The 17,382-nt window shown below is 36.0% G+C and overlaps 1 protein-coding gene across 2 annotated transcripts in view; it reads right to left on the bottom strand.

The window, feature by feature from the left end:
* LOC128264019 (myosin-VIIa) overlaps positions 1–17,382 on the bottom strand; it is a 481,551-nt gene that overhangs the window by 247,173 nt on the left and 216,996 nt on the right. For both annotated transcript variants that reach the window (XM_052999303.1, XM_052999304.1), the window contains exon 4: positions 1,570–1,965. In XM_052999303.1, coding sequence (XP_052855263.1) covers positions 1,570–1,965 — 396 coding nt within the window. The remainder of the gene's footprint in view (positions 1–1,569; positions 1,966–17,382) is intronic.

Raw genomic sequence — 17,382 nt, 5'->3', positions numbered from 1 at the left:
ATAAACAACCAAGAATTGATGTCAATGCACAAGACCCATCAAACTGTGCATACATACGCAGCGCCAAAATTCACTGCATCTCTTTTTGCCGATGCCTACAAAACTTTATGTAGTGTTTAAGAGGCACTGCAACAATATGTATTGCTGAAAAAAGAACTGTTTTCCAACTGGACACTGAACTGCACAAAAGGGAACAGAATTTAGCGGCACATAGCCGTTTTGGGTATACCTGTACTTTGCAGTTGTACCGTTATGGATATGCCGATTGTCAAATGCAGTCCACTTTTATTATATGTTTTATATCAGTTATTGAAGAGTGCCAAAAATCCTAGTGCGAATCCAACTGCGACGTCCACCAGATAGGTTAGGTTCGCACTACGGAAAAAATGATAAAGTGCCGAGACGACGAATGCACTATATTTGTTCAATTATCCGCAGTTTTAATTTGATGTCATTATCGCGCTGACGCAGCCAGCGATTTCAAGCGAAAAGAAGCGACTGACTCCCACGAGCAGTACCGAAAATTGCAAGAGATAAGCGATGTTACAAACCTTAGCAGTAGAAGAGCAAGAGACTCAGCAAGCCACAACTTTTAGTACATCATCATTAACAATGACTTCGTATACGTTGGGCTGCGAAACTTTAATTAGAGTATATTTAGGCCAATCTAATTGATATTTTCCTGTGCAGGAATTTTGCTGTTAAAATTATTTTTAAGTCTGTGATTGTTATTCTTGATGGCGCGTCGGCTGCATAGGGGTATTAAGGGATAACGCCACCTTGAAAATTTTTAAAAATCGATTTTGTATTAGTTAAAATGCTTCCTTATAGTTTCGACGATATAAAAGAATATAATATCTGGTTTATTTCGAGCACTCATCACCATGTATAGTAATTTTTAACACGATTTTCTCGAACCGCGGTTTTTAAAAACGATACAACACATACAAGTATCTCCTACAAATTTCAACCGATTCCAAAGGTTTTTATATGCAAATACTCACAATACGATCCTCTTCGATCTATCGTAGGATTTTGCAATACATTACACAATTTCTTTATTTTATAACAATTTGTGTAATAAAAAACATGGGTAATTTAAATTTCTTAACAAGTCCGTATAATATCAAATCCCTACGATAGATCATAGCCAGTGCATTTCTTATAAAGACGGAAACTTGATTGATGCAGTCGGATGGATATTTTCGCAGCTACACGGTGTAAAATGTATACTCGCCCTGCGAAAGAGGCAATATTCGCAATACCATATCAACTATGATTATCGATGTAAAGTCCTGAAAAAATTTAAAACGTTGTCAAATGATTCCCCTGACGGTGTATAGTTCTTTGCAAAAAAAAAATTAATTTGGCAATTGATTCCAGGTTCCCAAACACTTAAACACTTAAATAGGTAAAAAGCTTAATAAGCTATGCATTTTTGCAGGATATTTTAACACTAATAAGAAGTGGGACCAAGAACATTGCAACATTGTGTCATGCATAGTCTAACAATTTTAGTTGTAAAAACATACAATATTTTTTATCTGAACAAATGATTATAATACATACCTTAACAACGCTGTAAACTGCTTGTGAATATAGCATGCTAATTTCAACAGGATCTTGTGATAGTTCATGAGTTGATTTAAAAAGTCTCTTTTTAAAAACAAATCGATTTTCTCCTGATTGAGATCCATTTGTAAGCCTTTTGGTGCCGGAACCCGAAGCTTGTTTTAGTTCCCAAGCCGAAATTATGTCATACAAATAATCAAAACTCTTTATGTGTTCTTCACCGTCTGGACGAGATTGATAAATGGCCCAACCATCAGTTGTAGCTAGGTTCAGTTTTTCCGCGAGCTTCTGGACAGCGTCTCCTGCAGTGTCAGTTGGGTGAACATCGATAGCTTTAGTGCGTGCATCCAAGAAAAAAAATCTGCACACGATTGTTCCAAGACGTCGCATAGCCTACAGAAAATATAGTTAATTAGATCTTAATAGAATGTTTTTATTATTTTTACTTTTGTTTTCTGAAATAAAAAAAACCCCTAAATCGAACCAGTTAAAGATATAGTGAAATGGAGGGGCAAATACTAGGAGGGGTGAAAAAAAATCTCCTTGACAAACAAAATTTTGGTGCCTTATACTAGTAGAAGTAGTCCATTAATAGATTTCTCCAGCCCCCCCTCCAACCAATACCAATTTTAAAACATTCCAGATATATCAATTTAACACATTTTGAACGAATGCCAAGCCATCCAAAACTTTTGACTTTCAAGCCCGATGAGCGATCTCGTTTCCTTATTAACTAACCCAACATCCAACAACCTATTACCCATTCTTAATTTATTAAAATCACAAACTAAAGGATATTTACTAAACCTAAGAATTTAATGATAGCCACCCAGCACTATACCTTTGTAAATTTAATATTATTCGTTAAAATTATGTATCTTCTGTATATTAGCTAAAAAGAGTACATAAGACATTTAACATGAAATTCTAATCAGCCGAAAGCCCGAGCAGCTAAGCCTGACACTCCTCATGTAGCCTAGTTTTATACTTAAGCATACAGCGTACAAATAAATAAATAATATTTAGGCATGTCATAAGTATCGAAAAGATCGATTTCATAAAACATTATATTTTGAGAGGAAAAACGGCGAAGGAAACAAAAGAAAAGTTGAATAAATATTATGGGGCCTATGCGCCTTAAGATTACACCGTGAAATATTGGTTTCGAAAGTTTCATGAAGGTCTAAACTCCACTGCCGATGAAGTAAGAAAATGTAAACAAAAATATGTCCTGCCGGTGTTTGCCGCGCATGCTTCCAAATGGTTTTCCGTCATCCTTATTCACCCATAAAATGAAAAAAAATTTGTAAGAAAATACGTTCTTATTTTCAAGGAGGGGACTCAAGCTAATAAGATCGTGTAAATTAAAAACTCTGTGGAAGGGTTAAGCTTCAAAAATGATGGGGGAATTTACTCGGCTTTTTGGTATCACTGTAGACGATCATCCACGTAGTGACGATGAGCAGCGGAAAGTGTCCACAAGGAGACTACTAAATATAGCCGCAATATTGAAAACCAGAAAAGAACATTCAGATCTTAAAAAATGACATGACAATGAAAAGGTGTTACTTCAATGAGAGATCGTGTTTACTTTTAAAAAGTCAATTAGTTCATGTGACGAAAAATATTTTTTTAATATTGGACCTATTTGATCCGGTGAAGCAAGAAGTCCGAACTTTTTAGAAAGTCGTCCAACGACACCTTAATCATCTCAGTCCTATCCTCCTTTAAAAAAATATTTAATAAACAAGATTTAAGCTGAACTTTTGAAAAAAACAACTTTTGTTCTCTTGTTTGTTGAAATGAAATATATGTTTTAGGGTCCCGAAACTAATTTTACTATATTAAGCAGCTTGAACTGAAAAAACATTTGTTCTACCACTTTTTGAAAAATATCTATATATCTATTTAAACGACTAAAGCTACGTCTTGTGTATCGTAGGCGATCTTTTCGAAAACCCTGTAACGATTTCTTTTTATTCTCGAGTACGTAGAGTTTTTGAGATTACGAAACTTTTGATATTTAAATTATTTATTATTATTATTAATTTATTTATTTATTATTTATTTTTCTCTTTAAATTTGCGTTTTTCAAGTCTTGACCTATGACCTATGCAAGGCTGACTTGATTTTTAAAAATTCTTATTGGAGGTTTTTTGAGTAAAATAAAAATACATGTATGTGTATATAGACATAAAGAAACGAGGCAAAATTTCGGCAAGCCGAAGTTTACATACCTTTGCAGCTATTGCAAAAATTAAATAATCTTGAAAACATGTAAATTGCGAATAATTTGCGTATATATTAATTAGAGCCATAATAATTTTTAGCTCAATTATTCGATCGCTCGCTTTACAATATTGTATTTCGAATTTAGTTTAATACAAGCGTTATTCCGAAAGAATTCATACATACTTATTTTTAAATATTCGTGTTCTTACTTATGATACAGTTAACCGATTTTAATCAAATTTAAACCATAATTATAAAATAATACGCCTCGACTATATTTTGAAGAAGTTTCTTTCGCGTTTTTTCCCATGTGAGCTTTTTAATAAAGTCGTCCAATCCGGCTCGTTATACTACTCCTTATACTACTCGTTATGCTACCTACAACAGAATGACTAAGACTAGACTGAGAGACTAGAAAGACAGAAAGACGGACGTACAGACAGACAGACGAGCATGGCTAGATCGACTCTTTTAAAGATGCTGATAAAAAATATCAGCCATGTTCAAGTTTTCACTTCCGAAAGATTCACACAGATTCCAATTTCCCAGACCTGTTACAATGTTCAGTTCCGGAATCTAAGTTCCATCTATTAATTCTCTGTTTACTTTCGCAAAAAACTCACGGAAACTTTTCGCCAAGCATTTGGCTGACGGATTCAGATCCGCAAGAAATACTTTGCGATAACTTAAAGTGCAAATGCAAATTTTACCTTATTCTTTGATGTTTTAAGAACATTGTTGCATAACAGATTTAGTAAATAGTAACATATTTTGAAATTAAATTAAATTAAATTAATTTTAAAAATTATTTTGTTATGGCAGAATCGCTTTGATTCTAACCTACTGGAGTTTACAAATCCGCCGGCTTTGTTCTAGTTTCCGAACGAATTTGATAGAAACAAAGCAGGATTTGTCATTATTTTCTTGGGACTTATTTTTAGCAAGCGCTTTTCGGTTTGTTTTTATTTGGTTAGAAATGTAAATTATCTAAGTTTAGCTTAAATGTGTTTTTGTTCTTATTACCCCTTAATTTAATGTCCTTATTGTGCACAGCGTGTTGTGTTGGGACCTTTTTATGGTCTTTAGCAACTTTGGTCTCGAAAACTACTTATGAAAAGTTGCAAAGCAGCTTATTCACGCAAAAAATTTAAAATAAAAAATGTAGTTAAGAATAACGAATATTTTCTCTATTTAAAATTAATTTTATTAGAAGGAAACATAAGAACATCAATCAAGACGTCATATCTATGAAGTTTATGGAAAAGAACGTGGACTTTGCCCGGGGGTTTGTGATAAATGAAAGATCTGGAAAATGAAAAATGTTAGCATTGCATCACAAATTTTGTTCTTGTCTTATCAAATCCTTTTTTGCCAAAAGTTGCAAAAACATTGTAAAAATCAAACTAACAATCTTTGAATTAGTTCGGGCAACACAGCTGATTTCCACTCGTATTTTCCAACACTTTTTTTGGTCATTTTCCATTGCTGCCTTTAATATAAGTAGAGTTTGTTATTTTGGGCGACCAATGATTTTTTGACTGATTTTAGACATTAAATGTGTGCACCAATAATGCACAAAGATTAGGAACAGCAGCGGGCCAAATATTAATCAGAGATTGGCCTGGAAAACTTAGGCAAATCATAGGCTTATGTTTAGAGCAGTAGCGGCAGTCAGCTGTTTTAGTTCCCCCAAAATAGTAATTTATCTAGGAAATTTGCTAGCAAGCAAGGAAACTTTGATTATTATAAAGGAATTTCCCTTCCTTTCCCAATGCTAACATATTCGAATGAAAACTGGAACAGGCCTGTACATACTTTATATGGTCGGAAATGTCTCTTCCACTGCGTTGCAAACTTCTTACTGAAACCATAATACCCTCTGCAAAGATATAAGCCAATTTTTTTGTGATTTGGGGCCGACTCCTCCTCATGCTGCTGTCTTACTATAATAAAAACAAGAAAAGAAGAATATATACCCTTGCAGCTATTGCAAAACTTAAAAATTCGTTAAGCTAAGGTTTGGGATAATGAGGCAATGCCGATTTCCATCATATCCACAAATTGATGACGATAGCGCTGTTGACCTCCCTCGTGTAGTTGGTAGCTGGGTCGTAGCTTCGGCTATGATATTCGCAGCGGTTGATGAACAAATAACGCTCGACTAAGAGGAAACGCCTTTTTTATTTTGGCTGTCAGCTCAGAATTAATTTACAGAGAGAGAGAGAAAACTTAATCCTAGCCCTAGCTCGTAAGTCTTCGGTGCCGTTCGCTGCTGAGCACCGCCCTACTCCTTTTGCAGTGCACCGATGTATTTTTAACTACTCCCCTTCATTTCAAAAATGGACGTCCTCGGCTATGTCCATGTTAGCAAAGATTTGAGTCACGCTACCGAAGCCCATTTTCTCCGACTGCAGATGAGCCTGATACAGCTTTATGTTTATATTTACGCAGAACGCAAACCGCGATTGACGCTGCTGCAGCTGGCATATGATTTTAGGCATTTGCAACTTGGTTAAGTTAAAACACAAAATAATACAGAAGAAAAGATTAAAATGGATTGCACAACAAACACCAATGAAATGCCATCAATAAACTTCACACGAACCATGCCACGTGGGCTGAGCTTGCACCTTTTCGTCAGCGATAATCGTAATGCAGAACAGCCAATTTGCAAAGTTGATCGAACTCAACTAAGTGCATACAACTAAAAACTATAATTAAAATGCACCGGCCAATTACAATTAAGTTTGACCAACGGCGACGGCGACAAAGAGCAACAACCTATGATATAAAAGACGTCAGCAGAAACAGCAACAGCGGCAGAGACGGTGGCAGCGATGGAGCGACGCGTAGCTTTAATCAATAATTGTTTAACTTAAGTAAATTAATTCTTAATGCAACTCAATACTGAGAACTTTGATTTATTTTATATATCAATATCATAATCAATCTTTTAACTGGCGCCCGAACAGGGACCTAATTAAAACCGCGAAAGGATAACAAGTTCCGCGTCTCGCTAAGTTCGGAAAGTAAAAAATTCTGACGTTTCGTTTCGAACCTCCGCCTAATCAGTGAGAAGTAAAAAACCAAAAATACCGAGATTCGGAAGTGCAAAAGTGCCGTTAAAAAACACCGCAACTTGTCACTCCTGAAAAAATAACAGGACTTGTACCCGGTGGAATAATCAGTCCAAATTTTATCGCCGTGTTCCTTTTAGTATCCTTTCGAAGGGAACGTGAATTAAGGTACAGAGAAGGCCCCTTAGTAAACTCACACTCAGGAGAGATCGTTGCAGTGTGGGATGAAACGGAATCTGCCGTACCTGTCATCACGAGAGCACGCCGAGATATGTTACTACTGTAAGAATAGTTTTATGCAATGTATTAAAAACAAAAACATATAAAATTATTTAATCGAAAAATATTCAAAGAACAAACAAGTTTTTACCCAAATATAAAGTGTAGACGACACATTTTAGTAAGTAAAAAAGATCCAAAATATAGGGAAAATGAAATCCCCACACAATAATTACAAAAATACACCCTGTATTAAAAAAATCGCACACCCTAATTCTTAGAAGACAACTTCCGAATTCTGAATAACTAAAATTAAAAAATTAAATTAAACTTTTCGCTGCTCATATATCCAAACCCTAAATGACCGAACAAGATTTGGCAGACAGACTCGCGAATCTTACCGGACCCTCATTAGCCAATACCACACAAATAAACACGCGAGTCATGACCGAGAGGGACATTGAGGAAAAAATTAAAAGTCTTACAGACAAATCTCAGTAGCCTAGTAAAAGAAATAATTAACCCAAATAAAGATTTTTCCAAATATACAGACCAAACAATTAAGAGAGAATTAAAGCACAATCTTAGTGAGTTAGGTAAATTACCAGACATTGTTCAGACACTTAGAGACTTTTCAGGAAACAAAAGTGAATATTGGTCATGGAGGCAAAGTGTCGAGAGGGTGTTAAAAATCTATGAAACCAGAATTGGTTCTCGAAAATATTTTGGAATTTTTTTAGCAATCCGTAACAAAATTACCTGTCAAGCGGACGCAGTACTAGAATCATATAATACCCAACTTGATTGGACAGCTATTTCAAAATGCCTAACAGCACATTTTGCCGACAAGCGCGACCTAAAGAACTTAGATCCCGATTTAACTCTATGCTCTTAACCAAGGTAACAATACTTTAGATAATTATTATCAGGCAATTTTTCAACATCTATCATTAATTCTGAACCAAATTGGCAGCTTAGATGCCTCACAAGAAACCATACAACCTCTGGCAGCCATGTACAGGGAAAAAGCTTTAGACACTTTTGTCAGAGGCCTTAATGGAAACCTGGCACAATTGCTGGCCATTAAAGAACCACATGACTTAGGACACGCTCTACATTTATGCAGTCTACTAGAGAACCAAAATACTAGGAATAACCAGACACCAAAACCTCCGTATTTAGGGAGGGCACCCATGATACCACCCAAACCCCAACAAACCATATCCGATAAAAGCCGTCAAACAAAACTTCCATCCCCATCTCTACCATAATACAAACCAAATACATTTAGTACCTGCGACTGGAAAAATCCCAATTACTCAAGCTAATCAATTCAAATCTTATAGTCACCCTTATTAAAACCAAGCCTGTGCAGTACCACCCTATAGCACACCAAAACATCCGCCACGACCACAACCGAAGACCGTATCTTCGACGTCGTTCAGTCAATCAATCAATCTGTCAAATAACTATTATGCAGGGAAAAGACTTCTCAGCGCCGCCAATGTCACAAATAATAACAAGATGCCAAGACTGTTCCATATTCAACCAGAAATAGAAAGTACAGGGCAGCAAAATTCAGAGGAAGTTACATCAAGTTCAGAGAAAGAGTATTATAAGTTGGTAGAAGAAAATAACGCAAACGAACTCCAGGAAGAATATGTGTGGCAAAGCGATATTTTTTTAGAATAAATCGTTTTTCACTACCTTACTTTAAGTAACCACGGGGATCAACACGGGCTCAAATCAAAAATATATTCAAAACCAATTAATACCACAACCAAAGCCAAATGAGAAAATTTGTTCAGTTAGTTCAGTCGGAGGTAACACTAAATTAACACAACTCGCAATACTTAAGCTCTCTAATAATAAGCCCAATCAATTGCGTTCCAAGTTCAAACTATTGCGATCCAAGCCCAAACAGATTGCATCGATCAGCATATATGAATTTCACAATAGGATGCCATGATTTCATCCTAAGCTTATATTCTAAACACAAGGAGGTTCGTTGGATAAGATTTTAGAATAAATCCGGCAGTCCATTTTGGATCAAGAAACAGATTGAAAGTTAAAAGTTCGAATGTGAAAAATAAAGTGTATTGAATTTGTGAAATTAAATAAAAAGGTTTAACACCAAGTTACATAAAATAAAAAATATATTTTTTTAACAAAATAACTAGTGACAAACTTAATTTGCATGCTAAATGTGCAAATGTTCGTTGGCAGAGTTTGAAATTATATTGACTTGCGGTCGGGGCTCAAGTGGTTGTATGAGTCCTGCAGTGAAATGAATCTTGAGATGTGTGGAGTTATGATGCAGACTCGGGACAGTTAAAAGAACATTTTTGGATTACTAAAACAACTGCTAAATGAGTAACCTAAGTCACTTCTTTAAATCTTCAGATAACCCCAGGAAATTTTTTTTTACTGGACACACTGAAAACCTTTCACGGTATTTTGGGCATTGACACAATGAAAAGCCTAGGAGCAATAATAAACGTGAAAATTTATATATGTATTCTCCGAAATAAACGTAAAATTTAAACTCATCAATTAGCGACACAAGCAGTAAATACAATTGGACCGCAAGTCAGCTTTTTGACCGAGTCAAAGAAATCAATATAAGATCTCCCCGTAACCTCTTGGCAGACCCCGATACAAGGTTAGCATACACAACTAAAGTAGTAGGTGAGATTAGAACTTTATCAGATTTCCCAGTTTACGGAAAACATTAGCCATACCCAATATCACAGGAAGTAGAAAAACAAATTACAGAGATGCTAAGAGATGGTATTATAAGTCCTTTAATCATAAAATAATACAACAGTCTGGGTAGTTCCGAAAAAGTCCGGTCAGTCCGAAGAAAAAAAGTACAGATTAGTAATTGATTATAGGAAACTTAATGAAGTTACTATCTCAGATCGGTATCCCACTCCCGAAATTGGCGAAATTATTGCATTGCTTGGGGACAACAAGAATTTTTCGGTATTATATCTTAACCAGCATTCGTGGTGATTGGCGGAAAATATGAATTTACGAGACTCCCATTCGGTTTGCAAAATTCCCCATCCATTTTTTAAAGAGCATCAGATGACATATTGAAAGAATACTTAGTGAAAATTTGCTTTGTATACGTAGATGACATTATAGTCTTTACGGCCAAAATGTGGAAAGAGTATTTTCAACGCTACAAAACGCAAATATAGAGAAAGGCAATTTTTTCGAACGATGTAGATGTTTTGGAGTAAACAATATCAAAAACCGGAGTAAAAAAACATAGATAAAATAAAAGCGATTACAATATTTCTAGTTCCAAAAACATTAAAAGATCTCCGTTCCTTTTTGGGCATGACAGGTTATTATAGGCTGTTCATAAAAGATTACGCGAAAATAGCAAAACCCCTTACCATTATTCTAAGAGGCGAATAAGGCCGTATATCTAAGACTAAGACAAGCAGAACTGCTATTAACTTGAGCAAAGACGCGAGTACAGCATTCGAGAAACTTAAAAATAGTCTCGTCCTTAGAGCGGTAACCCTTGCCTATCCAGATTTCGGAAATGAATTCCAGCCGACTACTCACGCTTCAAGTTACTTAATATACGCAGTATTGGAACAAATCAAAAACTGAAGAGAACTACGCAACTAACGAAAGAGAGATTCTCGCTATCGTTTGGCCGCACCAAAGTTTAAGACATTATCTTTACGGGTATTCAAAAGTGGTAATATACACGGATCACACACCCTTAAGTTCTTCGAATATCGGAAATAACGCTAAGCTTAAACGCGGGAGAGACCTCGTCGGCGAGTATAACCACGAGATCAGGTTCAAGCCCGGAGTAGCTAATGTGGTAGCGGACGCGTTGTCCCGGGCCCCCGCAGAAATTCAATCAGTTCTTAAGCATCAGTCCATAGCGACGAAAGCTCGTTACATAACCTCATATTTTTGGTAGAAGCTCCAATTAACGTATTTAATTCATATTCCTAAAGTTTCGAAATCCCATTCCCAACATACCACAGACACATAATTAAACAAAAATCTTACACAGAAAAACTTATAGCAATTTTAACTAGAAGACTTGACCGTAAGCTTATAGACGGAATCATAACATCCGAAGAGGTAATGGGAAAAATTCAAAACATTTACCCTACCCATTTTAAATCTTACAAGGTAAGGTTTGCTCAAAACGAAATAGGCGACGGCACTTCAGAGTCCCAACAAAACGAAATAATTATCTTCGAACATAAAATAGCCCATAGAGATGCAAAAGAGAAAAAATTTAAAATTTAGAAGAATTTTTTTTCCACCAGCAAGTCCAAGCAATAGTTCGAAATAGATAAATATAGCAGAAAATAAAATGACAACCATTAAAACCCAAACCGAAAAAATAATGCATAAAAATAATATAAAACGCAACATTTATTATAATTTCAGTCAGAAATTTGCAACGCAGTGAAGGAGACATCTCCGACCCTATAAAGTATATATATTCTTGATCAGCATCACTAGGAGAGTCGATCTAGCCATGTCCGTCTGTCCGTCTGTCTGTCTGTCCGTCTCTCAGTTTTAAAGCTATCTGCATGAAACTTTCCCAAAAGTTGTCTTTCTATTGCAGGTAGTATATAAGTCGGAACGAGCCGGCTCGGACGACTATAGCATATAGCTCCCGTAGGAACAATCGGAAAAATAAATTAAAAAAAATTATAACTTTTCTATTTTTTAATTTTTTTTTTAGTTCTTCGACACATAGTAATGGTTAATTATTTCAGATTATTTTAAATTTCATCAAAATCGGACGACTATAGCATATAGCTCCCATAGGAACAATCATAAAATAAATAAAAAAAAATTATAACTTTGGTGTTTTTTAATTTTTTTTTTAGTGCTTCGAGATATAGTAATGGTTAAATATTTCAGAATTACGTTTTAAATTTCATCAAAATCGGACGACTATAGCATATAGCTCCCCTAGGAGCAATCATAAAAATAAATACAAAAAAATTATAACTTTGGTTTTTTTAAATTTTTTTTTTAGTGCTTCGAGATATAGTATTGGTTAAATATTTCAGAATTACGGTTTAAATTTCATCAAAATCGGACGACTATAGCATTTAGCTCCCATGGGAACAATCGTATAGCTGCCATAGGAACTATCGAATAATTAAGCTGAAAATCATCATAGCTTCAATGTTTTTAAACATAGACGCAAGTAAATCATAATTTTAACGTTTTCAAGAGTATTTAGTTTTTGAAATAGCTGCAAGGGTATATGAAATTCGGCACGCCGAAGTTTGCTTCCTTTCTTGTTCATATTATTTTTACCAACATGCTTGGGGATATTTTCAGTCCTTGACTATTCCAATTAGCGGCTAAGCAAGACATTTAAAATCATCCACATCTTTACCCTACAAAGCTATGAAGAAACTCTGGCGAAGTAAGAAGAATCATTTCACTCACTCATCTCATCTCATCCATTACACCTATATCTTTCCTATGAACTTAAACAGATCCAAACTGATTTACGCATACACCTATACTCCATACTTCTACAAATGCAAGGCTCTTTCATATTAAGTTAGAGGAAGTTCTCTCACTACAAATGGTCAAGGAACTCAATATAAACTACACAAAAGCGCTGGAAAAATAAGAAGCAAGGCAACCATAAATTCTTCCGTTAGCTACGGATCCGCAATCATCCTACTACTAGCACCAGCTTCCGTGCCAGAAACGCAAGAAATGCCCACGTATTCTGGACCTGTACTCTATTACGAGGACAGTCGCGTTTAAGGAGGGAAGAGTTAACACCCAAAATAATTCAAATTCCCAGACAGAAAAAAAAAATTAAGCATTGATTGCAAACAAACAGCAATGCAATGCCCTCAATAATGTTTAAACGAGCTTAGCCACGTGCGCTGAGCTTGTACCTTTTAGTCAGCGATCGTGGGAATGAAGAAGTTGATCGAAATCAACTAAGTGCATACAATAAAAAAACAATAATGAAAATGCACCGGCCAATTACAATTAAGTTTGGCCAACGGCGACGGCGACCAAGAGCAGCAACCAATAATATCAAAGAACGTCAGCAGAAACAGCAACAGCGGCAGAGACGGTGGCAACAATGGAGTTACGTGTAGCTATAATCAATAAGTGTTTAACTTAAGTAAATTAATTCTTAACCTAACTCATTAAAGTGAAGTTTGTGATATTTTTTTATAAAAAAAATCCCAATCAATCTTTAAATTTATATGCTGCAGGCCTTCTTCGTTTAACTAGTAAAGAAAGCTCGCTGGGCTGAACCGACCAAAAGGTTGAAAGGTTGCGACGATTTAAGTTTCACTTGCCACTACTATGTCTTCATCGAGGTGTGGTATTAAGCAGCTGTCTAAGTTAACCTTCTACCAAATTCGCCTTTGGGAAATTTTGCGAAAAATATCTGGTTCGGCTCTGACTATTCTAAGCGCCTTCTTCGTAATCGCGCTTTCTTAACGCTTTGCTGCTCTTCGGAGTTGTGCTCTCTTTATTTTTCGCCGCTCTTCCAACCTGCGTTTCGAGAGTTCTACTCTGTGGATTTGATGACATCGAACTCTTACAATGGATGCTCTTGTCATTGTTGCCGGATTTTGTCGATGCTCATTTCTTCAGTTGCTTAAACTGTTCCCAGACCCTTTCTTCATAAGCATGTATCTGCAAAGCTGTTTTTCACCACTATGAATTTTAGCTCATACGTGTCTGAGTTATTCCACACTATGTCGCCGTCTGCGAACTCTCTGGAACTGGTCGCATTAGAACAGCGTAACACTGTGCTGTCCCATCTTTTGCATTTTACGACGAATGAGACGGAGTACTTGCCACCTTGAATACTCACAGCGATATTAGTCTCCCTGGGACTTGGACGCAATAGTACTGTTTAAAACGGGCTATTTTCAGCTATTTTAATGATGAATTCTTCGACTCGAACTAGTTCCTAATTTACCGTAAAGAAAGAGATGCTGAATTAACGCATTGTTTCAGAGGTGGTGGAGTTATTGTGGCAGTAAGACGTACTGTTCATATTTAAAACAATTATCTTGCAAACAAAAATTCATTGCTAGACCAGATCTGCGTTTTAGTTCTTGGACCAGCTGAAAAAGATGTAATTATTGAATCCTACAGACCACCGAGTATAAAGCACATATGGAAAATATTTTACTAACTCATGAAAGCCTACTTGATTCTGATCATATCTGCGTTTTGGGCGATTTTAATTTAGGATCATAAATTTGGACGCAGGATCCCGACTCTAATGCCCTCATTCCCTTTAATGTGCATTTACCACATCAGATTTTGTTGGTTGATTACCTTTTTTAGTATGGGCTTTACTCAAATAAACACAGTTTTTAATAGGTAAAATCAACTTTTATATTAATTTAGAAATTAACTCAGAAATAAATTATTCCATAAGAATTTGCGATTGTCCTATTCTAAGCGATCATGCGCATAATGTGCCATTACTATTAAATTTAAAGTTTTGCACTTTTGAGCCTGTAACGCAGCTAATCTTACTGCTTCTGCTGAGATAGATGTGTAGAATCTTTTCGCTACATTTTTTAATTCTAGTTTTGAGCCTAAGAGTTATTGGAATCATTCGGAAACATTAAGCAATATTCCTAATCTTCTTAATGTTGACCGTCTCTTTATATCTGACGATGATGGACGATCTAAATGACAGCCAAACTCAGGATTTTGACGGAATATCTTCTTTCTTCAAAAAAATTGTGTCCCTGCACTGTCTGCATTGTGTCTCACTAAAACTAATCTTTGAGAAATTCCTTTTTGAGGGGCATTTTATTAATAAATGGAAATAAGCTACAGTTACACCGAACTTCAAGTCCGACAGAAAGTGCTTAATTAATAACAAGCTTTTTGAACAAATAAAGCTAATTTCCTTTCTAGTAAAGCCTAATGTCTTCTCCCATCAACACTGCCTAGTAGATCTGCAATTACCAATTTGGCCGTCTTCAGCAACGAATTCCAATGTTATAATCAAGTAGATACAGTATATCTAGACTTTACAAAAGCTTTTGACAAAGTTTGCCATAAAATCGAAAAAGTTTATTTTCATTCTTCTCTGCTGAGTTGGATTAAATCTTATCTAGATCGCCGGACTTATAGGGTTAGTATCAATGAGAAACTTGCTCTTTGAAACAACATCTGGCCTTTCGCAAGGCAGTGCCTTAACCCTCTCCTTTTTTATAATTTATGCTGACGATTTCAAATTCTTAGATTCATTCGATCACCGGATGACGCAAAGTTACTTCAATCTGTCTTAAAATTAATCAGTGTTTGGTGTTGTCAAAACTTGTTGCCTCTTAACTTAAACAAATGCAATTATGCGTATTCATTATATATGCTGGTTTTGTCACTCCAAGATGAGTCATTGTCCATTTGGGTTTGTGAGGCGAAATATCACTTAATTTGAACCGTACACAAAGTTGGTACTTTATTCGGCATTTGTACATTCAAAATTGGAGTATGCTGCCTTTATATAGAGTCCTACGGCAGCATCTCATATTAGGTGGATTGAGCGTCTTTAAGAGAAATTATTAAAATTTGCCCTTATAGCCGTTAACTTCGCTCACCCGCTGCCATCATACTCCAATAGATGTCGTCTGGTTCACTTATCTAGACTTGAGGACCGAAGGGAAATCCAGTCACTACTTTTTTTGAATGATTTAATAGCTGGCACCTAGACCATTGAGCCATTCTTTTTTTTTTTTTTTTATTCAGATTTAGCTATTATACATAAAATTAGATTTAAAATATAATAACTAATTTAGGGAAAGGAGTAACTAGCTACTGTGATCATCGACTCGACAATTGATACAACTTTTTTTTTGTATTTGAGATTTGATGTATAATTTTACATATGCGTAGGAGAAATAATATTCGATTGGAGTTAGAAGCTGTAAGATCAGATAATAGTTTTGAGGGCGGGGTAAGACCGATGTTTTGGTAGTGACCACAGTATCTAGTAGATGTTTGACTGATAGTTCAGCTCCGCAGTTAGGGCAGTTCATCCGCCTTTCACCGTTGAGGATGTTTTTATGCGTGAGATTTGTGTGTTTAGGTTTTAACCGAGTGAGAATGGCGCATTCCTTTCTGTTGATCGAAGTAGGAAACTTGATGTCCTTAATTAAACTGCTTATACCAGTGGTTAAACGCCGACCAGTCTTCCAGTTCGATGTTCAGCAATATGTTTTTGATGTTTTTCCAGATGTCCTGTTGTACTCCAGGGATGATTGTGTTGCACGGAGCTCGTCCAGCTAGTTTTGCAGCTTTGTCAGCTAACTCGTTCCCATCTATTCCTATATGAACCGGGACCCATAATAGCTTAATTTTACTGTTGTTTTTGATGCAGAGGTGACGAATTTCTGATAACTGCAGATGATATATCTTCCCTTAAGTTCGAAAGCAAGTTTTATTGCCTGAATAATAGATACTGCTTCCGCAGTAAAAACGGAGAAGTGGTGAGGTAGATGACCCCATGAAACAATTAATCCGTGTTGGTCTACCACTGCAAAGGTGGTTGTGGCGTCGGTTTTTGAACCATCGGTGTAAAGCCATTTCCTATCGGAGTATTTGTGGGTAACTTCTTTAAATAGCTGCTTAAACGTTGTGATTGGTGTCCTTGATTTTTGGAAATCGTGAAGTGTAGTGTCTGTGGCGGTGGCGCGTAATTTCCACGGAGGGGACGAAATGACTTTATTCCAGCGATAAGGCGTTTCTATGTTGTGTCTCTTGATAAAGGTTATACATCTTCGTATCATGGATTGGACTTTAAATTTATTTCGGTGCTTCGAGGCTACTTCAGAGTCCTTAAGCAGAATAGAGTTGTGTTTAGGCTACTTCAGAGTCCTTAAGCAGAATAGAGTTGTGTTTAGCACATGTGTTTTGGTATTAATTTGAAGGTAGTTTTTGCGACTCTGGATTTAATGTCCGGTAATCCTGCTTCGGCTAGGATGCATTTGGTTGGGGACGTTGGAAATGCGCCAATGCTATCAATTTTGGACAGCAACAAAGCTCTAGTCGCTTGTATAAGTGTTGTCCGATGGATGAAAGAACGCTTAGATGTTAGGAATTTAATCATGTTTAGTCTATTGATAAGATTGATCCTAAGTTCGTTACAGTTTTGTTTAAATGTGAAGCGTTTATCAATTGTCAGGCCAAAAAAGGAACTCGTTCTATATCTATGGTTTTGTACGATAATGGTGGGTATGTACAGCGTTGTTTTTTACAAATATGA

This window comes from Drosophila gunungcola, unplaced genomic scaffold (assembly GCF_025200985.1).
Source record: "Drosophila gunungcola strain Sukarami unplaced genomic scaffold, Dgunungcola_SK_2 000047F, whole genome shotgun sequence".
Classification (NCBI taxonomy): Eukaryota; Metazoa; Arthropoda; class Insecta; order Diptera; family Drosophilidae; genus Drosophila; species Drosophila gunungcola.
This window is presented reverse-complemented; position numbering and strand designations above follow the sequence as displayed.